This window comes from Vipera berus (genome assembly GCF_964194415.1).
Source record: "Vipera berus genome assembly, chromosome: 8".
Taxonomy (NCBI): domain Eukaryota; kingdom Metazoa; phylum Chordata; class Lepidosauria; order Squamata; family Viperidae; genus Vipera; species Vipera berus.
The window spans coordinates 8,925,865-8,951,852 of NC_138211.1; the positions used below are offsets into that span (position 1 = coordinate 8,925,865).

The window sequence follows — 25,988 nt, forward strand, 5'->3', positions numbered from 1 at the left end:
GAAAAACAAACAAGCCAAGAGAAGGACAGATTCTCCTAATAGTTGAATGCAAAACACTTCAGATGCCTCTTCTTCTTCTTCTTCCAGTGAACACTAAGGCCATGTGGAATAGCATAGCCCTGGAGATTCATTTGCTCTTTTTTTCTCCCTGCTTTTTTTTAAAAAAAACAACTTTAAAACTAGGGTTTTCCCACAGGCGTTGGTCTACACAAGATGTAAACCTCTTGTGGGGTGGGGTGTTAGAATTTGTGTGTTTTCCCCTGCCTAGATATTTGCTTTTTTGCACTGTTATTTGTATTCATTCTTTGACTTGTTTCATGTAGTATACCGCCTAGAGTTGTGATGGAAACAGATGGCCAATACATTTAATAGCTTCTTACCCCCACCCCCACCCCCCACCCCAGAGCCACTCCACCCTTCCTAGGCAAGTTTAAGTTTTTAAATCCTGACAGCAGGTCTACGTATCTCAGGACACTCAGCACCAAAAGAGGTAAATGTGCATTAGAGAAGCAACATGCCAGTTTTCCGTGGGTTGAGACATATTCAGTAGACTTCAATGGCCAGTAGGAGGACTGCAAAAAGCTCTTGGTGATGTCATTGCCTCAGTATCCCTTGTGCATAAATCTTTAAACGGAGGACCCAAAAGTGCCTTTTCAAAAGGCAACTGGACTTTTGAGAGACATTTCACTTCTCATCCAAGAAGCTGACTGAATGGTGGAGAATGGAAGGATTGGTCAGAACTGAAGAAGCTTCTTGGATGAGAAATGAAATGTCTTCAAGGGGAAACAAAGAGAAGTCCAGCAGCCTTTTGAAAAAGCACCTCTGGGGCAACCAGGACCTGGATGTCTGAGAATCTTCATAGACATTTAAATGGAGATGCTAGAAGGAGGTCTACAGGTGGAACTCCCATGGTGAGATCAGACTTTGATAATAGTAATAGTACACAATGTATACTATAACTATTGATAATAGGCTGAAAGGGAACACGGGGATTTTGGTTCGTTCCAGTGCTCGAATCCAATTTGCTAAGTTTGGGGTTGAGATTTGTTAGTGCTTGGTTCCTTTGACTCAGCATCTGCTTCCCTTTAACCATAGATGGACAGAAGTGAGTTCCAGCAAGATTCAGTCCTTAAACAACTGGAGGTGCTGAAGGAGGAAGAAAAAGAATTCCAGAATTTGAAGGTAATTTCAAGATTACAGCATTCAGCTTTAGCTATGCAGATGACCAAAGTGGGGATTGATTTTTCCCAGGGATTATCTGAATCTGCCAGGGAATAAGGAGGGGATTTTATTGCTGTGTAAAACAAGCTAAGCCAGAGAAATTAGATTTAAGCAACACAGCATCGTTGTTATCAATTCCACTGCCTGAAAAATTAAAAAAGAAAGAAAGAAATGATTTACACAGGTGTAACCTTTAGTCATGAAATTCAGCAAAGTCAACAAAATCAAGAGAGATTGATGTAAACCAAAGTCAAGGACTTTCAGAATTATGGATGGGAACAATTTCACCTTCTCTGAACTTCTTGCAGATCAGCTTAAGCAGTATCCTCAATAGCATTCTCATTTGGTTTTGTAACAAGATACTAAATTGGTCCTAAAGCTCAGCGACACAGGTTGAATAGGTTGCTGTTTTGTTCAATGAGAGCATAAGCAATTAACCTAGTCAGGAATACAACAAGGGAAACTTAAAACAGAGGAAAATCAAGAGGGGTACTCTGGATCCAGTTTAGGGGTCATAAATAACAAAGGCAGCATTGACCCATTTGAACAGCAGATATAGAGCGTAATTGGCTAGGTTTCAGGGACAAGGTGGCTCAGTGGGTTAGGACGCTGAGCTTGTCGATCAGAAGGTCAGCAGTTTGGCGGGTCGAATCCCGAGTGCCACGTAACAGAGTGAGCGCCTGTTACTCGTCCCAGCTTCTGCCAACCTAGCAGTTCAAAAGCACGTAAAAATGCAAGTAGAAAAATAGGGACCACTATGGTGGGAAGGTAACAGCGTTCCGTGCGCCTTTGGCATCTAGTCATGCCAGCCACATGACCATGGAGACATCCTCGGACAAGCGCTGGCTCTTCGGCTTTGAAACGGAGATGAGCACCGGCCCCTAGAGTCGGAAAAGACGACCACGCATGTGCGGGGGAACCTTTACCTTTACCTTTACCTTACAGATGTGCAAGTCCAGCATTTCTTACACTCAAGATTTTCACACAGGAAGACTCCACCCAAACTAATCTTTACATTCGTTAGCTCTTTTGGAGTAAGGTCAACCAAGGAGAAATTTCTGACACATAAGAAGGTTTTCATTCCCAAGAACCCTGCCTGTGTTGCTAAAATCATGGGTTTGGAAGCTGAGGGATACCTGTAGGATGGGTACAAGGAGTGCAAGTTTCAAGAAAGTTGAAGCAGTCAGTCCTGCCCATAACCATTTAGCTGGATCTGAGACCTCAGGAGAGTCTACTTCAACTCTTCTTCACAGGAAGAGAGAAGAAACAGCTCTCCCTATGAAACGGCATTTCATAGTCATAATACTTGCAAGGCTGCAACTATTTCCTTCTTTGAAAAAAGTTGCCATTTCTGCATCTCTGCAATGTATTGTTTTAAAGGGAGATGCATGAATATGCATACAAGTTGCACAATTTAGTAGAGCCATCCATTTGTACTGTAAGTAACAGTATTGTTGAGCACCAGAGCTTTGATGTATTTATTTAGCAGCACAATGTATGCTATTATTATTATTCCAGTATCTAAGGGGCTGCCCCAAGACAGAGGGGACCAGGTTGTTCACCAGAGCACCAGAGGGAAGGATGAGAAACAATGGTTGGAAACTGCTCAAAGACAGAAGCAACTTGGAATTAAGGAGAAACTTCCTGACAGTGAGGACAATCAAGCAGTAGAACAGCTTGCCCCCAGAAATCATGGGCGCTCCATCACTGGAGATTTTTAAGAAGAGACTGGACAATCATCTGTTTGAGATGGTATAGGTTCTCTTGCTTGAGCAGGGGGCTGGAATAGAAGACCTCCAAAGCCCTTCCAGCTCCTATTCTATTCTATTCTATTCTATTCTATTCTATTCTATTCTATTCTATTCTATTCTATTCTATTCTATTCTAGTCTATTCTAGTCTAGTCTAGTCTAGTCTAGTCTAGTCTAGTCTAGTCTAGTCTAGTCTAGTCTTTCATCCAGAATCAGAAACAACTTAAGTCTCCCTTGCTTTCTATACTCCTTTGTTATTGTGGGGTCCTTGGTGTTCTCTGAGCTGGCCGTTTCCTTGCAGATGTTTCTTTACCCATCTAGGTAACATTGAGAGTGGTAAGCAGTGCACCAAGCTCAGAGAGCATCAAGGAACCACAGAGTTAAATCCTGAGGTACAAATATTCTGTCAGTTGTTACTCCTTACTCACTCTCACTTTGGCACTTCAGCATCATTATACTATAGCAGAGGTCTCTAAACCTGGCCACTTTAAGACTTGTGGACTTCAATTCCCAGCATAGCTGGCTGAGGAATTCTGGAGGTTGAAGTCCACAAGCCTTAAGATTGCCAAGTTTGGAGACCCTTGCTGTATAGGTTAAGAACTTAAAGATGCTGCACCAGTCCTGGGCGATGCTCCCATTTGGATTCCATGCCATCTCCTGTTCAAAGAGTGGGGAGAAAAGCAACAGCCTTGAATTGATTCATTGTCTTGGTCTACCCACTTCAATATTGTTTACTGAAGTTATCTTCTTTCTGCTGTAATATCCAGCAAGCAATTCCCATGATTCCCATTCAATAGGATAATTATCCATGAGAAGTGACAATTATTAGAGTGATCATCCACCTCTGGAGGCAGAACGTTAGAAAAGGACACAATGGAAAAGCAGTAGATTCCCCGGATTTCAGATCTAAATCAGTTCAGTTTTGGGATGCTGGAAATGTAATTTGGGAAGTGTAATTCTGGATAGAAAGCCTGCATTTTACTACAGTGCAACAGTATATCTCCATAACTTTGCAAAGCTGGATGTTCTAGTGATTAAAAATGCCAGGGAATATATTTTATCTCCAGTAAACCAGCCCTGTCTTTCTGTTAAAAATCTGCTTTCCCTTTTGGCCAGCTTCCTTTATGCAATCACAAAATCCCAAATCTCTTTGGATGGTAACGTCTTCAAGTTCCTCCCCGCCCCACTTCTTAAATGAAGCTTTCTACACAGTTTTTCCAGGCATGCACAGGAAGAAGTGGAGCTTCGAAAAGCTGGCTCTCTCCTTTGAAACCTGAAGGCCTTTATCTTCAAGCAAACTCTTCGCCATCTTACGTTCTTCTGCCTTGAAACAAATCCCAAGTCAATCCCTGCAGCTTTATATTTTTTTCCCCACCCACAAAGGAGCAGCATTTGCCTCCCATTCCTTTCTAGAGAAAGATGGAAGGAAAAGAGAGATGGTGGGATTAATTGATCAATTAATAGGATGTGCCAACATTTTTATCTGAATAGTTTCCATGGTAATAGGAGCAATGCCTTCATCGTTGTGGGGGAAACTGCAGTTTTCTTTGCCAGATTTCCAACTGGGCTAAAGCTCTGTCCGATGAAAGGGAAGAATATTTGAGAGAGAATATTAGAATGGCAGGCTTGGGAGAATTATGGGGCAGACAATTTTGTTATTTATTTGCAGGTGGTTGTCAACTTACAACCACAACTCAGCCCAAAATTTACATCGCTAAGCAAGGCAGTTGTTAAATGAGTTTTGCCCCATTTTACAACCCTTTTGCCACAGTTGCTAAGTGAATCACTACAGTTTTTAAGTGCATCTGGAGGTCACTAAGCTTCCACATTAAGCGTTCACCAATCTCTCTTAAAAGTGTCTCCGTCAATTATGTTTATTTGCATTTAGAGATGATTGTTTTTTAAAAAAAAATTGGCAAAAGTAGATTTAAAAACCTGAGAATCTCCATTTAATATGTGTAGACATTTCAAGTATTCACAAAATAGAAATTCAATTATTTGCAATTACAAAGGAAGAAATGAAAAAGGCCCCATTGCAATTTACCTCTATGACCCCATTTCTTCCCATGTATCTTTCAGGGGGATCCGTAACTTCTATTCAGCATATATAAGCACACATTAAGAGGCGTGTTTGATGTGTTTCTAAATGTTTGATGTGCATGTTTCATACTTACATTGTTTCTCAAATATAGAGGTATGAAAGCATAAGTACAACTGTGTATTAACGTGGGATTATATTACTAAATGCAAAACCGCATAGGTGAATTTCACACAGTGATTCAAAACAAAAATTGGAGTGTTTTACCATGAAAAAAGCAAGCTCTCCAAGACCTGTGCATTTATTTATTCTCATGAAAGGCATCACAGACCCCATAATACGCAGGGCGAATTGAACATATAATCACAGAGAAGCAGAATTTTTACTATATGAAATTATATAGCTATAAGTTATACCAATACGTAGGCTAGAAATGTTGAACCAATAACGATCCATTTCCACTGAAAATCAATTATGCTATCATATATTTTTGGCCTGATCCATTTATCACAACTTCTCATTTCAAATTACTGATAATAAATATCTTTGCAGATTCTTATTTCACTTACCGGGCGCCCTGTGGAACGGCTGCCCACAGGCACAGGTGAAATGTTGCAGGAATGCACAGTGTTCCTTTCTTTCAGTGAGAATAAAACCGTAGTGGCATTTCTAAGATTGATCAGAAGTGACTAGGCCAGAGAATGGCATCTCTTAGGGAGGGAAGTCTATCTTCCGTTTCAAAACTTAAATTCTGTACCTATAAAATTCCTAATTTCAGTCCACACAAGATGGAATACAGTTGCCTTCTCTACAGAACATACACTGATCATTCTTAATGGAAAAATAATCATAGATGAGAGATGACAGAAGATACAGGTGGATATAGATGGTATTAGATGATAGGAGAGAGATGAGATATACAGTAGACAGAGATAGATAAAGGTAAAGGTAAAGGTTCCCCCACACATGCGTGCTAGTCGTTTCCGTCTCTAGGGGCCGGTGCTCATCTCCATTTCAAAGCCGAAGAGCCAGCGCTTGTCCGAGGACGTCTCCGTGGTCATGTGGCCAGCATGACTGGACGCCAAAGGTGCACGGAACGCTGTTACCTTCCCACCGTAGTGGTCCCTATTTTTCTACTTGCATTTTTTACGTGCTTTCGAACTGCTAGGTTGGCAGAAGCTGGGACAAGTAACAGGCGCTCACTCTGTTACGCGGCACTCGGGATTCGACCCGCCAAACTGCCGACCTTCTGATCGACAAGCTCAGCGTCCTAACCCACTGAGTCAGATAGATAGATAGATAGATAGATAGATAGATAGATAGATAGATAGATAGACAGACAGATAGATAGATAGGAGATAGATAATAGAAAGATGATAGAAAGATGAAAAAGGAGATGATAGTTAGAAAGATGATAGACAGATAGATAGATAATGAAAGGGAGATGATAGACAGCAAGATGATAGATGACAAACAGAAAGATGAAAGAAAGAAATGATAGAAAGATGATAGATGATAAATAGACAGATGATACATAGATAGATGATAGCTGAATCTGTGCAAGGAACAGCTAATTAAAATTTACAACATTTCCCCCCTCTTTCTCTGTAGGAGAAAATTTTGCCAAAAATTTTTATCTGAACAATGAACAATTAAGCCTTCCTCTTGCACAACCTGGCATCTATTGCAATGCCAGAATCCAAGAAATAAAACTTTTTTTCCCTTCTTCTTTCCAGGATCCCACGAATGGCTATTACAGCGTGAACACCTTCAAGGACCACCATTCCACGCCCACCATCTCTCTCTCAGGTTGCCAGCCAGAGATGAGGCCAGCCAACAAGCAGCGTGTACCAACTGGCATGTCCTTCACCAACATCTACACCACCCTGAGTGGGCAGAACCGTCTCTACGACTACAGCCAGCGCTTCATCTTGGGCATGGGGAGCAGCTCCATCGAGCTGTGTGAAAGGGAATTCCAACGAGGTTCCATGAGTGACAGCAGCTCCTTCCTGGACACACAGTGCGACAGCAGCGTCAGCAGCAGCGGCAAGCAGGACGGCTACGTACAGTTTGACAAGGCCAGCAAAGCTTCAGCCTCATCTTCTCATCATTCACAGTCCTCTTCTCAGAACTCAGACCCTAGTCGGCCTCTGCAAAGGAGGATGCAGACCCATGTGTGAAAGGACAGGACAACAGTGGCGATGGACACGATGGGGAGGGGGGGAAGGAGGATAGGATAGACTGCCGAGCGACCGGGACAAGAGACCCCCCTGAGCTGAATCCTGGCCCTGCTGAAGTCAGCCAATCCTGGGGGGATGGAGGCTGTTTGACCAGTTTATGTGTGTTCTAGTGACCTTTAGCTCCACAAAGCACCTCTCCCCTTCTCTAGAGTAAAGGCTAATAAGGCAAGGTGGGGGGAGCTAGACCAAGCCTTGTGTTGCAGACAGAACTCTTCAAAGAGACCTATGCCTTCTTTCCTAGACTCCCTTCCACAAGGGGGAAGGACTCACCACAGCTGAACCCAAACTTAACCTTAAGCACAATGCCCATTTCCTTCCTGTAAGCAAACCCAGGCTTGGAAGCAGGATGGGAACAAAGAAAAGGGAAAGGACAGATTAATTTATTTGGGAGACCTTGTAGGGTGAAAACAAATCCCTCTGCCCCTCTTTTAGGGAGGACAGGCTTTTAAACCCACCTGTGCAAGAGTAACAGCAATCCATGGCTGAAAAAAGGGGAGGCTAAGCATCCTTGCTTTCCCCACCAAACAAGATGCTCTCCTTGGAGATCTGTAGGTAGTTATGACCATCGATCACCTACCAACAATTTGTATTTCCCAGTTCATCCAACTGCCTCCTTGGTTGGCCCAGGAGAGACATCTAAGCTATCTTTCTCTGGCAGGTCATCTGCCTTTGGTCAGTTCCTGAAGATATATTGAATCTTCTATGCTTAGTGACATCGATTCCTGTCTGTGGACATTTTGGAGGAGGTGCATCTTTAACCCCGCCCGCTGTAACTTGCACCAGCAAAGACACCCTCCCTGCTGCTTAGCCTCATTTGCAAATTATAAGGGGTGGGGGGGGAGTGGGGAGCTGTGTCCTTCAAAGCAACCTCCAACAACGTGGCTTAACTTAAGGAAGTTTCAGCGTGAGGGGGAGGGGGACAGCCATTGGTGTAATAACGTGCACTGACTGCTAATCCTGGTCTTTTATTATTTTTAATGACTTTCGTTTTGTTTGGTGTTTGGTGTTTATCATATTACAATGTGTCTTTGGACTAAAAACAAACCAACAAACCGGAGTTGAGAACTTTTAAGAGTGGCTTCTCAGCAAAACACCCAGATATGCCTACAGCCCGTCCATCATACTCTGATTTTGATTAAGAGGAGCTGTCTTTGGTGGAGGGAAGGCTGATGTCCTCTTCTGAGTGACGTGTGACAATCACTGCAGACACCCTTCCAGACCAGGCCGCTGCTGTGAGTGAACTTAAAACATTTCTTACTGCTGCTTCTGTATTCCGTGCCCTCCCTTTCCCCACAACAGCACAACTGGAAGATTAATACAACAATTGTTCCAAGCACCATGGCGGTGGGTCCTTTGGAAACCAGCCTGATTTAAACAACTCTGTTCCAAAAGAGAAAACCACACACAGCATTTAGCACAAGCAACGTATGCATTGTTGTGATTTCTTACTTTCAGAATTCAGGGCTTAATCTGTGAGAAAGGTGCAAAGATTTTCGAAGAAAAAGTCAGGAGCTCCTGCCCATTTCTTCAAACATATTCTTCTACTAGTTACATCACCATAGTTTCAACTGCCCAGATGTAGAGAGCAAATACATTGTCAGTCTTAGCTTCACAAAATAACAGAGTTGGAAGGGACCTTGGAGGTCTTCTAGTCCAACCCCCTGCTCAAGCAGGAAATCCTATACTATTTCAGACAAAATGGTTGTCCAATCTCTTCTTAAAAATCTCCAGTGACGGAGCATTCACAACTTATGGAGGCAAGTCATTCTACTGATTAATTGTGCTCACTGGCAGGAAATTTCTCCTTAGTTCTAATTGGTTCTCTCCTTGATTAGTTTCCATCAATTGCTTCTTGGTTCTATCAAAGCACTCTACGACTTCAATCATAGAGTGGAGGACAAAACGAGGCTGAACTTGCCAAATGAGATCAGTTGTACACGTAACTGACGTTTCCCTAAGCACCATTCACTGGTGGGTCGAGTCACTGATTTCATTTGATCTTAGCAGCTTATAAGCACCCATTCACACCAACTAATAAAATGCCCTCTGTACAAGGAATAAACTCGATAGTATGAATAGTTGAAACCTAGCAGGCACAATGATACAATCAACAAATCCAATTCTTATCCATGTGTGTGTGTGTGTGTGTGTGTGTGTGTGTGTTTTCTCATACAATGTGCCCCAGAGAAGAAAGTTTGTTTAGTCTCACAAGCAATTCAGATCAAAGCTGGTCTGGCAAGGGAAAACAACGAAAACAAATCAAAATTTGGATCATGTGAGGACATAGATACACCACTCCTAGGGGGGGGGAAACCCAATCTGTTGCTCTAAACAGCAAACCTAATTTCTCTGGAGAACATGCAGGAAAGAGATGTTGGTATCCTAAACCAGAATCTTTGGGGATGTTAGGACCTACCTTACGGATCAGGAAAAATGGCATCCTGTACCTTCATGACCATTGTACATAAGCGTGCATAGCTCTTGGATTTCCCCCTTTCTTTTGAACTTCAGAAGCTGCCCTTGTTGAGAATTACAGCTATCATAGTGTCCAGGTCAGGGGTCTTCAAACTTGGCCCTTTTATGACTTGTGGACTTCAACTCCCAGAATCCCTCAGCCAGGCACAGGGTGCTTGGCTGAGGAATTCTGGGGGTTGAAGTCCACAAGTCATAAAAGGGCCACGTTTGAAGGCCCCTGGTCCAAGTGGTGGTTCTTTTCTAACTTCACCAATAGAAGTTAACAAACAATAATCTTTTCTGATTCAGCCAGCAGAGGATGAGATGTTTTCCACACACATGCTTTTTTCATACAGGGCGTGCCCTATCATTAAGCTACACTTAAAGCCTATTGCCCACTTCTCAAATATGGCATGACATTGGAACTGCAAATTAGCTACTAAGAATTTCAAGGCACTTAATTTTTAGAAAGGATTACTCAGCCCATAGGGGGTTTCATGGCACAGGGAGGGAGGGATAACCTTCAGCGCTTCCAGTCACCCTGGGGCTTCCTCCCTACAGCCAGTCAACTAGGCTTTAAATGTTTACTCAGTCAAGACTTCTTCAGACCAGCGAGCCACCATTTTGGTCTCTCCGAAGGTTTGGGATAGATGATTTGGACCTTTGTTGTTTAGGAAATCCTTGGAAACTCTTTTGAGTTTAATTTTTTTGCAACCATCTTTGCAGAGTGAACAAGAAATAAGTTGAATACTCACTCCCCAGTTCAGAGAAACAAATAAAGGTACTTTTTACTGTTGCTGGAAATTTTTTAAAAATTGGGAAATTCAGGTTACGACTGCCACCTACAGGCCACATCCAAAAACTGCAACCGCTACCTTGCTTTAGGGAAACTCCTAACTCAAGGATGTCCAACCTTTGGAAACTTTTAAGACTTGTGGATTTCAACTCGCAGAATTCCCAGCCATCCATGCAGAATTCTGGGAGTTGAAGTCCACAAGTCTTAAGGTTGCCATGGCCGGAAACCCTGCTGTAGCTGAAAGCCTGCTAAATGACTTTCACCATTGGCTTCAGCGATAATATATAAAGCTCGAGTAATATGAAAATACTTGGCAACTGATCATCCCTCACAAGCAGTTAATGACTTGTTCAGAGACCCAACTGCTTGGAAGCATTTTTTTTTGCTTTTTAAAATATATATATATATATATATATATATATATATCTTGTTGAGTTTACTGTCTGAAGCAAGAATTTCCTCAACCATCTGTTGTTCATTAATAACAAGCCACAGTGATAGGCAGTTACACTGGCTGCAAATTAACACCTTGGTTTCAGGAGCAGCCTTGGGAGGGCCTGTTGGTTTCACTAAACCTGGAATTCATCAGGAAGCCGGTATGCACAAATGCCATGTGCTATGTTCACAACCTGGTTGAAAGGCCTATCTCAGAAGCAGAGAAAGAGAGAGGGCACCCACTGTAACAAGATAATAATTTTTAAAAAACACTATACTGGTTTTGCAAAGGAAGGCATACGCGGAGGAAAATCACGAGCAATAGCTCTGTTGTGCCGCCCACTCTTCCTTCCATAAGTTAACATTTACAAGGCCAAATTGCTTGGGGATGAGAAAGCATCAGACTGTCTGCCCAAACCTATTGACCAAACAAGTAGCTATAAGGTAGCAGCCAAACCCCATGGAACCATCCTTTCAGCGCAGAGACACAGGTGAGTTGCGAAAATCTTCCTTTCCAAGAAGTGGGCAAAAGTGGCGTTTGTCCTAAAAGTGGGAAAAATGGAAATAATCGCATGTCTCTTTTAGTCAATTTTCCACTGTGGTTCTCTCTCAGCTAGAATCATGCAGTAGCCAGATTTTTCTTAGGCACAGAAAAAAAAAGACATATTAAGCTGGCATATCTTTAGGAAAACATGTCATAAGAATTCTGCCACAAAATTCAAAGCCGTGAAAAATAATAGGATCAAAATATTCCTTCTCTACCAATGGTCATAATGCTTCCAAAACCCATAAATACAAAAAGGTATATTTTGTGTTCTATCCAGAGAAGTGAAAGAGAAATCTCAACATATCTTAGGGCACAAGTGTCCAACCTTGGCAACTTAAAGACCTGTGTTTTAGTATCATCATCGTCATCATCATCGCTTTGCTCCAAGTGCTTTCTTTGCTTCTCTACAACTTTAACATGGGGGGGGAGAAACGTTGCTTCTTCCCTGCTGGGAAGAAAGTAAAATATATGAATATATGAATAAAATATATGAAAGGAAAATTCAGAGCTCCTCTAGCCGATGATCCAACTTCTCCATTACATGGAGTGACACCGTCACAACTGAGCTGAGCCACGAGGAAAATTTTCTAGGCACTAAATATCTTATTTTGCAAAGATTTATGTACATATAAATAAATTAGAGAGCTACTGTCAGCCCTTCAAGGTAGACCAAACTGGGAAACCAGTTACACGTGCTAATGCTACTTTTATTATAAGGTTATAGTAACATAATCTTTCATGTCCAAATGTGTTTTCCCCCTCCCTCTTTTTTTTTTAATCCCATTTATATCCCGCCCTTCTCCGAAGACTCAGGGTGGCTTACAATCTAAAGCACAAATCAATGTGCTTAGCAATAGCCTTCATTCTATGTATATGCCTGCTTATTAGGGCTTTCGCCCCCCCCCCCAAGCGGCATTATTACAAAGTCAGCTTAATTGCCCCCAACAATCTGGGTCCTCATTTTACCTACCTCGGAAGGATGGAAGGCTGAGTCAACCTTGAGCCTGGTGGGACTCGAACCTGCACTAATTGCAGGCAGCTGGTGTTACTTAAGGAGGCATTAGCCCACTGCTCCACCAAGGCTCTTTACCTTTGTCAGAACTAGGGAGGGTCTTTCAAGTTATGCTCTGACTCAGATTCAAATTTCTTTTATTTGTTTTCTTCCTCCTGTTCATCCAAGTTATTCCTTCTGTCCATTACAACTGTACGCGTGCTACCTTTTTCCCCTGAAGGAAAGGCACAAGAACAGTGTAACAGAGTTGTGATGAGCCTTGAAGGCCTTCTAGTTCAACCCCTGGTCGAGCAGGAGACCTTATAGCATTTCGGAAAAAACGGCTGTCCAATCTCTTCTTTAACACCTTCAGTGATGGAGCACCCACAACTTCAGGCGGCAAGCCGTTCCAATGATTGATTGTTCTCACTGTCAGGAAATGTCTCCCTGCATGTAGAATTTTTAGTTTTTGTAAGTTGTCTCTCTTTGATAAGCTTCCATTACCCCTTGTCCTGCATTCAGGTGCTTTGGGAAATCAGCCCTCCACCTCTTGTCTGTGACAGCCCCTCAGATATGGGAAGACTGCAAACGTGTCCTCCCCACCCCACCCCCCCGCCTGTATAATATAAATGTTACAAAGGCACTTCACAAAGGACTGTTTTAAATTAAAATTTATTAAATTATTTAACACTGCTGTATCGCTTGGCCAGGAAAGATACATCCAACACTTCCTCGTGGGATTCAACCCCCACCCCCCACCCCTTGGAATCGCCATTGAATAAGCAATCCCTTCCTCCTCCCGATTTCCAAGGAGGAATCCGGAACCCTGTCTTAAATGTCAAGTCCACGGGCAGTCCTTCTCAGCAATCCATCTTCTTGGCAATGAATCAGTTGGTCTCAGCCGCTGGAGTTTTGCATTGCCAGCAGGCCACCTCAAATCCGGGCACTTGCGAAGATGGCTAAGGCACGTTGGCTGCACAAGTACATGGAGATGGTGTACAGCGAGGGTGGTCTTGTGGTCTTCTTGTACCTTACGCGGTTGATTCCGTCTCGAGGGAGAAGCAGGAGATTGCCAGGTCTCCCGTATTCAATCAGAGCTTTCGATTGACAAGTGCACTTAATATATATATATATATAAGATATACAGTAAATACACTTTGATGCCACCTTGGAGATTAAAGGGGACGAAGAGAACACATCCAATCCTAATCAGACTGGCACATCTGAAATGCCTGGACCCCCCCCAACCCCCCGCTTGCCCTCCCCTACCTCTAGGAAAAGGCAATTTCCTTCAAAACAACCTTCACTTTCAGGCCCCTGAGATTAGCCTTTGTCCTGAATGACCATTGTTCCCCTTCCTAACCACGGGACAGACCGGCAAAAGTGCTGCGTAGCTTTGGGGTTCTGCCGACTCCTTCTCCGTAGAGAGATTTTTCTCTTCCTTTTCTTGCTCTTCCTTTTCTTGCTTAACTATGGCCAGGATAGCTCTTTTGCATTGTCCATCCATTCTGGTTGGGTAGTCATCCCCACTTGATGGGAAGGAAAGAAATCTACTCCTTATATTTAAGATCAGGTATGTGCTACTCGGGCAAAACAACATGTCCTTCACAGAAGGGTTTTGTGGCCGAGTCTGTGCCCGAAAAAAAACAAAAACCCATAAAACGTCCATTCAACTCTACTGTTTTAAGTATAAAAACTACCAGCAAATACTGTTGGGTAGTCTCCTTTACAACCTGGTCTCTAAAACCAACCAATCAGACGGGAGAGAAATAAACTTCACTATCTCCTCTACCTGGGCATCCTCGACGGTTGCATTGCCCAGAGCCTTGAACCAGCGTACTTTGTCTCATCTTCATCTAGACAGGGAAGCAAGGTGGCAGACAGCTAATAATCCTTCATTCAGTTGCCTCTTGCCCGTTGGGTAACATCCAACACGATAAATAAAATAACAAACAACCGCCCATCTATTGGCTTACCGAGGAAGGGAAGAATGATTAATGAAACAACCTTATGGGACAATCACTTTATCACCATGGGAAACTGCATCGTATCTTCTTTGAGGCCCATCAACAGCAACTTAGCTCTCATCTTCCAAAGGTGCCTCTGGTGAATGCAGGAACCTCTCAGTTAGATGGCAAAGCAAATTCTGCAACTATCCCAATGAAGAAGATTCTGTGGAGGGCAAGTGCTTAATAAGGAAGAAAGACTCCAGCTTCTGACTGCTGGTATCACCCAGGTTCTGTACAGGACTGTTTCTACCCCTAGCTGTCAACACATTTAGAAGCCGTACACTTCCATCCAGCCTGGTCACCGTTTGCAGGGAACTGCAAGGCCTCTGCACCAGTCAGCGTTGGAATGGAAGGGACGGCTATAGGTTAAAATGGGCCAGCCACAAAGGGCTTCGTCCTGTTGGCACAAGGCCCAGCTCGACGTGAACATAAAGGCTGTCCATCTTACATCAGAAATAAGTGAGGTTCTTGACGAGTCCCAATTCAAGCATCTGTTTTATTGCTAATGCCTCGTGGGAGACATTATGCCCTGAAGACTGTGGAATAAGATAAGAGAAAACCGATTAGTAGAAGCAGCAGGCCATTTTTGTTTGTTTGTTTTTAAAATGCATAAACACATAAACCAGAGCATCTTCGATTAACTCTGGCTTTCCGATTTACCCACTTTGGAATCCTAACATACTACAGTAGGCTGCTTCCCAAAAAAAAAGGCAGCCTACTTGCAGTGTATTGTTTTAAAATGGATTTACAATATTACCACATTCTACAGCTGCTACCTAGAGTTTCTCTGTTCGGTGAAACTGGGATTGACGCGATGTATGTCATCTCATGCAAAGAAACTATGTATATGGATAAGAAGCTAATATATCCCTCGACCTATTAAACAGAGATATGAGGCCGGAACTGTTTCGGTACGAATTAGTTCCCTTATCTTCTTTAGAAGAGAAGAAATGAGGTTACTCACAGCCATAGACTTCACTGTAACATGCTCGTAGTAGTGAATACTCTGCTTCTTGTCATCTGAACTGGGGTATCCAAAGCCAGCAATATCTACCACATCGCAAAAGTGCAAGGCGACGGTGATAGCCACTAATCCCGTTGTTGGTTTCTAGAGTAAGAGACATGTGATAACTGAGACTTCCATACATGGCAGTCTGGCTTCACTTAGACTTCAGAACAAATGATCCACAGGTAATCCTTAACTTACAACAGTTCTTTTGTTGAGCATTCAAAGTTACAACGGCATTGGAAAAAGTGACTTACATCTGTTTTTTCACACTTCCGACTGTTGCAGCATCCCCCCAATGGTCCCATGATCAAAATGCAGATGCTTGTCAGCTGATTCATATTTATGACGGTTATGCTGTGTCCCGGGGTCACGTGATCCCCTTTTGCGACCTTCCGAGAAGCGAAGTTAATTGGGAAGCCAGATTCACTTAACATCCATGTTACTAACTTAACAACTGCAGTGATTCATTTAACGACTGTCGCAAAAGGAAGGTTGCAAAATGGGGCAAAGCTCATTTAATAAATGTCTCACTTAGCAACAGAAATTTTGGGCCCAGCTGTGATCGTAAGTCGAGGACTATCTGTAGTAACCCTGGTTAAATTGTCCAGAGAGGATTTGCAAAATAGTTTAGTTTTTTACTAGCAACATACATAGAAACTCCTTCAATTCATTACCTGCCCATTTTTTTAAAGGGCCATGGTCAATATTTTCAACAATTCGTGGCTTTTAATTTTCAGATCAATCTTAGGAGGTAGCGTGAAAGAGGGTGACTACTATAAGATAGTCCAGTAAAGCTTGTGGCTACGCAGAGACGTTAATCTCCCTCAATCTCTTTGGATAAAGAAAAGTTGATCATAGTAAACCTAACTCAAATTAGTTATTTGCCTATCTTATTATCATTTGGCTTCTATTATTTATAGGGGAAATGCCTAAGCAGAGCATGAAAAGTCTACACTTTTACTTAAGACCTATTTCAGTCTCACAAAGATTTTCTCACTGTTAACCAAGACTTCAGGAAGTAACTTCAATAAAAATATTACAGATGACTCATTTGTTTAAAAAAAAATGAAACAAGTAGATGGATTATCAGGATCTGTTTTCATAGTGCAGATTTTAAAGACTATGCAGAATGCAATATTTTTATTGTCATTGTGCAGCTGACAACAAAATTAAGTAGTTATGCAGTTACATAACAACTAGCAGAAGACTTCCTCATAAATGTTTAAATTTCCGTCATGGAAATTATCTGATCATGTGGCAGGAGGGCAGAATCCTAAGATTTTCAAGCAAGTAACTTAATGACTGTTCAAAGTTACAACAGCCCACCCCCCAGAGCTACTTATGACCTTTTTAAAAAAAAGTTATGTTAGCTGCACATATCCACACTGTGGTAAGGTGATTGCAGGTTGGGTGCTTGGCAACTGGCTCATCTTTACAGCCACTTAAAGCGTGCCACAGTCAGGTAATCACTATTTTTTATTATTTTTTTTATGGTTATGGTGCTTACTTCTGGTTTCTGGCAAAAAAAAACACATCAAAAACACCCCCCCCAGGGAAAATGGATTTGCTTAATCATCAGATTTCCTTTAGGAATGCCACATTTGCTTTAACAACAACAGCAAAAAAAAAACCACCCTTCACTCTAACAACCATCAAACAAAAAGTAAAAAATAAAAAATTCTGGTCCAGTTACAATTGCAATAACTTATGACTGCGAATCAGGGGTCATCAGTTATAGTCATCAGTGAAGGACTACCTATAAATCCACAAATTAGAAATATTCCCAATTTTAAGTGTCTGTGGCAGGGGTGGCTCAGGAATTCTGGGAGTTGAAGTCCACAAGTCATAAAAGAGCCAAGGTTCCCCACTCCTGGTCTATGGGGGGGGGGAAAGTCCGGGGGGGTGGGAAAGCACTTTTGGATCCCAATTTTAAGAATATCCCAAAGTGAGAAAAAGAAGATGTTGGCTTCAAAGCACATATTCAAATAATCCAGGGGTGTCAAACTCAATTTCATTGAGGGCCGCATCAGCATTGCGGTTGCCCTCAGGGGGCCGGGTGGGTGTGGCCTGGGTGGGTGTGGCCTACTGGGTGGGCATGGCTAGAGTGCGTATGGCCTACTGGGTGGGCGTGGCCAGCTCTACATCGTTCGCATCAAGGGTGCCTATGGGGGCCTGGGCAGGAGTGGGAGAGATCTGAGGGTCTCTGGCAGGAGGAGGGTCTCTGGGCCAGGGCCAAGGCAGTGGAGGCCGTTCCCTCACTGTTTCCAGGATGGCTTCGCGGGCCACATGAAACCACGTTGCGGGCCGGATCCGGCCCCCAGGCATTGTGTTTGACATGTCTGAAATAATCCATCCCTTCATTGCATACTCATACTTCTAATTCTCTCTTCTCTCTCTTCTCTCTCTCTCTCTCATCCACACATGTACATATGGCTATCTCTCCTTACCTCTCTAAGCTTCCACAACTGTTTCATTGGAAGCTTAAGCACTTTAGCAGCTGCGACCTCCATAAAATATGGGTTCAGAATTCGTACTTGCTTAGGATTTGCATTCCAAATTAAGGGAGGCTGTTTCCAGAAACCCTTCCGAATCTGGAAACATAGCAGACACAGGGAAATTAGTCACACATCAAAAGCATAGGTGTCTAACCTGGTGAAATAAGGAGAGAACGAAAAGTAATGCAGAAAAAAAAACCTACTTCTCCAATTTTAGGAGAAGCATTTTGGTGTTCCATTTGCACACTTGATCTCCCGTTTGGTTCCTCACGTTCTCTGCGGCTTCCTACTCTTTGGCGTCAAAAATGCTCAAGAAATACAGAACAAGCATTCTCTTGACTGGGGTTGTGAGGTTGTCAGCCCTCCAAGGTAGACGAAACAGGGAACTAAAAGCAGGCAAGCTCAAATTACTTTTATTCTAAGGTTACAGAAATAGGATTTGCGAGTTTGGATATGTCTCTCCCTTTCTTCTCTTTACAGGTAGTTCTCGATTTAAGACAGCGATGAAGTCTGTCCATCACGGTCATAAGTTGCGATGGTTATAAAACAGGTCACCCCATGACCAACCTGGTTTTGCCACCTTTCTTACAGCATCTGTTAAGGAAACGCTGCAGTCATTAAGTGAATCACTGGTTCGCTATGGGATGGTTTTGCTGAAAATTGGAAGTAAATGCTGAGGGGTTTTTTTTGGCAAAAACTTCATAAAATGCAGTTGTGAGACCAGAGGACACTGCGATAACCACGGGGTGGGGGGGGCAGCTCCTGGAACTTCAGAACCAGGTTGCAAGTAGCTCCAGGAAGGTCTCTTGTAACTTCAAACGGTCACTAAGCAGCCAGTCATAAATTGAGAACTACCTCTATCTTGATGAAAACTAAGGTAGGTCTTATCTGAAAGCACCCTCAAATTCCCTTCCTGTCTTGGAGTCAGATTTGTTTTATTCGACCATTATCTTTATTTAGACAGCTCCTCTTCCCATTCCTTAGGGTTTTTCCTTCTGCCTTCTCCAATCACAGAAGGACTTAGTGAAGCAGTTGTTTCAACCACGGATGAGCAAGGAAATCAGACAAAGAACATAGATCTTGTCCACATCTGGTTAATGAGCATCATTTGCATGAGACCAAAATTGGACATCCCACGTTCAACCCCACAAACAAATCGGTATTTCTAACACAACGCTCTGCTTTGGAGGGTGGAAGAAAAGAACTTCCAAATCCACAGTGAGTTTGGGGGTTTTTTGGGGGGCAAGTGGGCTTTGTGTCCTTTTCCATGATTAAGGTAAAGGTAAAGGTTCCCCTGCACGTGCGTGCTAGTCGTTTCCGACTCTAGGGGCCGGTGCTCATCTCTGTTTCAAAGCCGAACAGCCAGCGCTTGTCCGAGGACGTCTCCGTGGTCATGTGGCCGGCATGACTAGACGCCAAAGGCGCACGGAACGCTGTTACCTTCCCACCGTAGTGGTCCCTATTTTTCTACTTGCATTTTTACCTGCTTTCGAACTGCTAGGTTGGCAGAAGCTGGGACAAGTAACAGGCGCTCACTCTGTTACGCGGCACTCGGGATTTGACCTGCCAAACTGCCGACCTTCTGATCGACAAGCTCAGCGTCCTAACCCACTGAGCCACCGCGTCCCTTTTTTCCATGATTAAACACACACACAAAAAAGATACGCTAACCACTTACTCTTTTCTTGTCGTGGAGAATTGTCTCCATCCACATAAAATCCATGGGTTTGAACGCCACTAACACCAGCAATGTGTTTGGGTTGTTATCAGTCTGAGGATTGAAATGTGCTGACTCGGGATAGAAAAGACGCATGGTGGTTTTGGTGCCCACATCGCGTTCGTAACCGTGGACTGGTGCATTGTTCAGCCTGGAGAGAGGAAGAGAAGGTGATACACAAGGGCATAAAGTCATGTGGGCATGGATTCATGTATAAGGAAATATTCCAGCTATAAGAAACTGGTGCCGGAACAGCGGCCACTGGTCGGTTGGGCAGGGCACATGGAACATGAGAACAGAGCATGTTTTTTCTTCAAGAATTGGTTCAGTATTTTTTTTAAATGTCAAGTTTGAAGCACGTTTTTGCTAGTTTGACAATTATTGCTTCTCAGCTTGCCAACAAACTTGGGGGGAAAGGGATCGGAACGGAGACTTCAAAAGATCAAGAAAGCAGACCATGAGAACCAAGGACAGTTCACCAGGTGTCTGGCCAGACCCAGAGACACTTTCTCATAACAATATTATTCCACCTAATGGGGCAACATGACCTGACCAAGAAGGAGGAGGGGGAATTCTATACTTTTATTATATGGGATTAGGTGAGGTTTTCTTAGAGCTGGTTTTGCTTGCATGCGGGCCAAAATGATGTACTCAATAAAGCTTTACACTGACGGTTTGGAAAGCCTTGAAGGTATTTGCATGGTTGGGTTCGTCAGTTGGAACCTTGACAAAATAAACTTATGATCACAATGAAGCCCAAAATTCTCATGGCTAAGCAAGACAGTTGTTAAAGGAGTTTTGCCACATTTTGCGGCCTTTCTTGCCACAGGTGTAAGCGAATCACTGCAGCTGTTAACTGAATCATGCAGTCATTAAAAGAATCTGACTTCCCCATTGGCCTTGCTGGTCAGATGGTCACAAAAGGGGGTCACATGACCCTGCCACCTTCATAAATACATGCCAGTTGCCAACGTCTGAATTTTGATTATGTGACCCTAGGGATGCTGCAATGGTTGTGGGGGGAAGAACGGTCATACATCACTTTTTTTCAGTGCTGTTGTTAACTTTGAGCAGTCCCTAAACAAACGGTTGTAAGTCAAGGACTTCGTGTATATTGACATGTTGGCAGAAACAGCATCCCAGCATCAAGTATTCCGAAACAAAAGATATGCCCTAATACGGCCAGGTCCGGGTTTCCCATTATGAGTAATTCTCTGGTCCACCGTGATATACATGGAAATGACACAGATCAACATCATCTGCTTCTTGATACCTGATCACAATGTCGTATTTGTTAATGACTTCTCCCATTGAGCTGTTTCTCAGCCGGTAGCCGTTCCCAACGACTGCACATCGGCGGCACTTCAAGCTGCAAAACAGGCAAGGAGGACTTTTAATGCACCACACATCACATTTCACTGTTACAACTCATCGCCTGCATTTACCGAGTGCTCTTCCGTGCAGTGATGAAAGCATCTCTGGTATATGCTTTGCTCAATCTCTAGGTCGATAGTCCTTGGGTTACGGCGGCAACTGGGGGCTGGGATTGCTGTCACTAAGCAGTGCAATAGTTTAAAAAATGATGCCAGAGTTTCTTTTAGGCAGCCAAAGCTCCTGAGGGCCAACACATGCCTGCCTGGCTTTTAGGCAACCTAAACACAAGTACACAATAGGTGGTAGCCACAGTTCCTCCACACACACTTCCCAAGGAAGTACTAGACTGCTACAGTGTGTGAGGCTCACTGCTAAAGAACAATATTTCTGACTATTAGCCCTAGGCTGCTTCAAGGGGCTTTATTTTCCACAAAAGAACAGAAACTGCCTCCCTTCTCACTCCTAGAACACCTTCAACACAACCACAACACACAACTGTTTTTCTGCTGGGCTTTTTATCATCCCTGGAAAGCTGGGGCGGCCAGGGAGGGGTCTTAAAGAGACAGGGCACTATCAGCCCAGCTGCTAGCCAACTGCAGGCAGCCTGTCCTCTCCTGCATGACCACATTGCTTTGCAATGATAACCCCAGCAGGCATCGCAATCTGAAGATAGGCAAGCCTTAAGTGGGAAATATTGAGCATGAATGAACGAATAAATAAATAAATGAGTGAATGAATGAATGAATGAATGAATACTTTATTTGGCTAAGGGTGATTAGACACACAAGAAATTTGTCTCCGGTGCAGAAACTCTGAGTGTACATGCAAAGCAACAGAATAATAATAGTAATAATAATAATACCAAGAAAAGGGAGGAGTAAAGAAAGTTATGTTGTGTTATGTTATGTTATGTTATGTTACGTTATATTATTAATGTAACATAATATACCCTAGTCCCAAAAGTGCTTTTTCCAGAGGCAACTGGACTTTCTTGTTTTTCCTTTTGAAGACATTTGGCTTCTCACCCAAGAAGCTTCTTCAGCTCTGACTGGACGGTGGGGAGTGGCTTCAACGATTCTCTAAAAGAATGCAAATGACCAGCTGTCTGCAAGGAATATAAATCCTTCCATTTCCCCACCATCCAGTCAGAGCTGAAGTCACCATGACTTGCAGGACTGAGCGTCTCCATAGACATGTAGGTAAGGGAAGGTAACATAATGTAATATAATAAAGCAACAAACACAATGTAGATAAGATAACGTGAGGTAAGATAAGATACGTTGAGATAGGTTGCGAAGGACAAAACACAGTACTACGGTCATACTAAATGGGAAAATGCACACAGACATTAGACAGCATTGAGAGAGTCCCACCTAAAGGTGTCATTGGGGGTGGGGGGGGTGGAGGAACAGGAGTGGCGCTACAGGCTTCTAAGGCAAGCTGAGAGCCAGCAGAAGCTGTCTGACAAGTGGATGAAGCCTAGCCATGCAAAAAGCAGAAGTGGTTAAAGAAAAAAAGCAGGGAGGGGTAAATGAAGCAAGAAGTAGAAGGGAAGGGATTGAGATAATCCTCGAACATAAAACCATGACTGTTTCAATGTTTCCATGGCACCAAAATACAGTAAGTGACTTAAAACTGGCCATCACACTTATGGGTATGTCTAGTCTACTTAAAAAAAAAGGGCGAGGGGTGACATGATAGCAGTCTTCCAGTATCTCAGGGGCTGCCACAAAGAAGAGGGAGTCAAGCTATTCTCCAAAGCACCTGAAGGCAGGACAAGAAGCAACGGATGGAAACTCATCAAGGAGAGAAGCAACCTAGAACTAAGGAGAAACTTCCTGACAGTTAGAACAACTAACCAGTGGAACAACCTGCCTCTAAGAAGTTGTGAATGATCCAACACTGGAGGTTTTCAAAGAAGAGACTGGACAACCATTTGTCGGAAATGGTATAGGGCAGAGGTAGGCAACCTCGGCTCTTTTATGACTCGTGGACTTCAACTCCCAGAATTCCTGAGCCAGCATGGCTCAGCTTGGAAACTCTTCCTTTCCCCTCAGCATGGCTGACTCAGGAATTCTGGGAGTTGACGTCCACGAGTCATAAAAGAGCCGAGGTTGCCTACCCCTGGTATAGGGTTTCCTGCCTGAGCAGGGGGTTGGACTAGATGACCTCCAAGGTCCCTTCCAACATCATCATCATCATCATCATCATCATCATCATATTATTATTATTATTATTATTATTATTATTATTATTATTATTATTATTATTATTATTATTATTATTATTACCATGCATGTATCTCCATACTCACATGATAAAAAAATCAGACACTTGGCAACACTTGTATGCATGTACAACGGTCACAGGATCCCGGGATCAGGTGATTGCCATTTACAACCTTCCAGGCAGTTTCTGACAAGCAAACTCAATGGGGGAGGCCAGATTTGCTTAACGACCATGCGATGCACTTAACAACTGCCGGGGTTCACTTAACAACTGTGGCGCAAAAGGTCATAAAATCTGGCATTACGTAACCACCGTTCAGCTTACTAAGAGGATCCCCAGTCCCAATGGCAGTTGTAAGTGGGGGCTGCCTGTCCTAACAAGCTCTAAGCAAGAAGCCCTCTCAACGGTCTTCAGTGCAAATCAAAGTTCCTGATCTTTCAAGGCTATAGAATACTTCGTGTATTTTTAAAAAGGACTTGGAAACTTCCAATGGGCTTAAAAACGTAGGGAAAGGGGGAGACGGATAAACTTGATATTACCTTTCAATGTTTTCGGGGAGAGAGAAGCTTGTGATTGTTAGAAGACGTAGGAGAATTTCCTCTGCAGAGCAAACGACACAGGCAAGATACGTACAGATTAGGAACAATGGAACAGAAGGGGACAATTTGCTCCAGCTAACTTGCCGCTACCAATTCGCCATAGTCAGCTTGTCACAGGACAACTCCCCACGGCCAAATCGCTACCGGGCACCTCGCCGCAGGAAAATTCAACAATTTTATTTATTTAAAACAATTTTAAAAATAATTTTAATTTTTGTCATTCACATTTCATTCCGTCCTCCTTTTGTATCCTTTCTTTAAGGATTCCATTTCACCCATTTCTTTCATATTGGTGTAATGCTTCTCTTGCAGCAAACTGTCGCATGGAAAGCTAGCCGTGGCAGAACTGTCCCGTGGCGAGATGGCCGTGGCAAGTTGGCCACGATGAGCTGGCTGTGGCAAGCTGTCCTAGAAACAAAAAAAACTGTGTTCGCAAAGAGACCTCTTAACAAGGCTGACAGTTCACTGACGTGAGTTCATTCATCTAATTCCTTACCCCTGTCAGGATCCTGCCATTGGGTCTATTTTCATCTTGAAAGTACTTAAGTTAATTAATCTGATCAGATTTATTGTTCAGAAACCTAATCTGTCTCTTTGTGAAGGCAGTTGCTTCTCCCTCCAAATGTTCACAAACTAACTGCTCGACGATCTGGTCCAGATACATGCAGGTATCAGCATCAAGATGGCTAGTTTCTAAATATTTGGATTTTAGAATTTCTTTTTCTCTTTTTGGAAGATGGAAAACACATGGCTCTTGCGATGATATCTACTTCTTTTGTAGTCAATCTTAATGTAGCTTATTTGAAACATATTTCCTATACATTTTCCTTCTCAAACTGAATCCGCTAAAAATAGACTTGGTAATGCAGCTATGTTTTCTCTAGAGCTCTCTTATTTTTGCTCATTTAATTGTGTATTCATAGCTTCTTCAGTGTAAGTTTAAATAGGGTCTCCAATATAGCATGAACAGGGGGGTTGGACTAGAAGACACCCCCCCCACCGCCAAAAAAAATCCCTTCCAGCTGTTATTCTGTTATCCAATGCTATCCTTCAACAAATTTCCCATTAATCTGGAACTTCTTAAATATTTCTACTGAGAAGACTCTATGTCCTTAAACATGCTGCAGTCTACTCAAATCCAGGTTGAATGTCTGAACGTGCTTATTTCCCCCTGTCTCTGAGTGGCATAAATCTCAAGCTAACCTCATCATTTCGGCCAAAGGCTTATATTTTACAATTACAATTTTTCCTGGTAATCAAACGGCTAAGGATAACTGCTTCTATTGTTCCTTTTCTTTACCTTCTGGAAGATGAAAATGTCATCAAGGTAAGAAGAATAAATTACATGTCCTTTCTTAACAGTTTTTTTCTCTCTCTCTCTTCAAAGGTCTGGTATTTAACACATTTAAAAAGAGATCTGTGCTACTAACTAATTTAATAAAATAAAATAAAAAAAAAGTTCAGCTTTTTAAAACAGGTTGCGTGCAGTATTCTCGTGAGGAAAATGCTATTCGCCTGTCATTAATGATTGCACTGGAAATTTAAAAGAACCACCCAATCAATACATAAAGGAATAAAACTAAGACACCACCAATTAATAAGCAGAACCCAACACATTTTGTAACACAATAGACTTTTCATTAAGTGACTTTTGTATACAATGGCAGTTTTGTCTTACACAGAGAGAGACAAAGATTAGGAAATATTACTGTTCCTTTTTTGTATCAAAATCCTTGAACTGTGTTTAGTTTTTAGAGTTCATCTCTTTCTGGACAAATACTGTTTAATAGACTATCTGTCATTTTCAAGTACTGTAACCAACTCGGTGATGTTGATGTTACATCTCAGTGTGGGGAAGCTGGAGACAAAATACTTTCCTTTGTGTTGTTATTGTGGTTGAAATACCAGCCAAGAGCAACTTTATAATGGGTCCATTCACAGGCAGCAAAAATTTATCTAATGCATTACTGTCAACGGAACCTTTTGTCTACTGGAGCAAAACCAATGAAGTTAAAAAGGTCATACAGTTGAAATAATTAATACGGAGATGAACGTGATGTCATCGTAGATAAAAATGGAATCAT

At 42.7% G+C, this 25,988-nt stretch overlaps 2 protein-coding genes across 16 annotated transcripts in view; one reads left to right on the top strand and one right to left on the bottom strand.

The window, feature by feature from the left end:
- Nucleotides 1-7,189, top strand: part of KIRREL3 (kirre like nephrin family adhesion molecule 3) — a gene marked incomplete at its 3' end in the record, with an annotated part of 598,284 nt that extends 591,095 nt beyond the window's left edge. The window contains exons 16-17 of the mRNA XM_081333655.1: nucleotides 1,096-1,182; nucleotides 6,746-7,189. Of these exons, the coding sequence (XP_081189781.1) occupies nucleotides 1,096-1,182; nucleotides 6,746-7,189 (531 nt within the window). The remainder of the gene's footprint in view (nucleotides 1-1,095; nucleotides 1,183-6,745) is intronic.
- A 5,938-nt stretch (nucleotides 7,190-13,127) lies between these two features.
- Nucleotides 13,128-25,988, bottom strand: part of ST3GAL4 (ST3 beta-galactoside alpha-2,3-sialyltransferase 4) — a 115,778-nt gene continuing 102,917 nt past the window's right edge. For 14 of the 15 annotated variants that reach the window (XM_081333667.1, XM_081333658.1, XM_081333657.1 and 11 more), the window contains 5 exons: nucleotides 23,845-23,905; nucleotides 20,976-21,071; nucleotides 19,664-19,853; nucleotides 17,938-18,081; nucleotides 13,128-15,589 (listed from right to left, as the gene is read on the bottom strand). In XM_081333667.1, the coding sequence (XP_081189793.1) occupies nucleotides 15,341-15,589; nucleotides 17,938-18,081; nucleotides 19,664-19,853; nucleotides 20,976-21,071; nucleotides 23,845-23,905 (740 nt within the window). In that variant the 3' untranslated portion in view covers nucleotides 13,128-15,340. The remainder of the gene's footprint in view (nucleotides 15,590-17,937; nucleotides 18,082-19,663; nucleotides 19,854-20,975; nucleotides 21,072-23,844; nucleotides 23,906-25,988) is intronic. The other variant, XM_081333663.1, reaches the window with a different exon arrangement.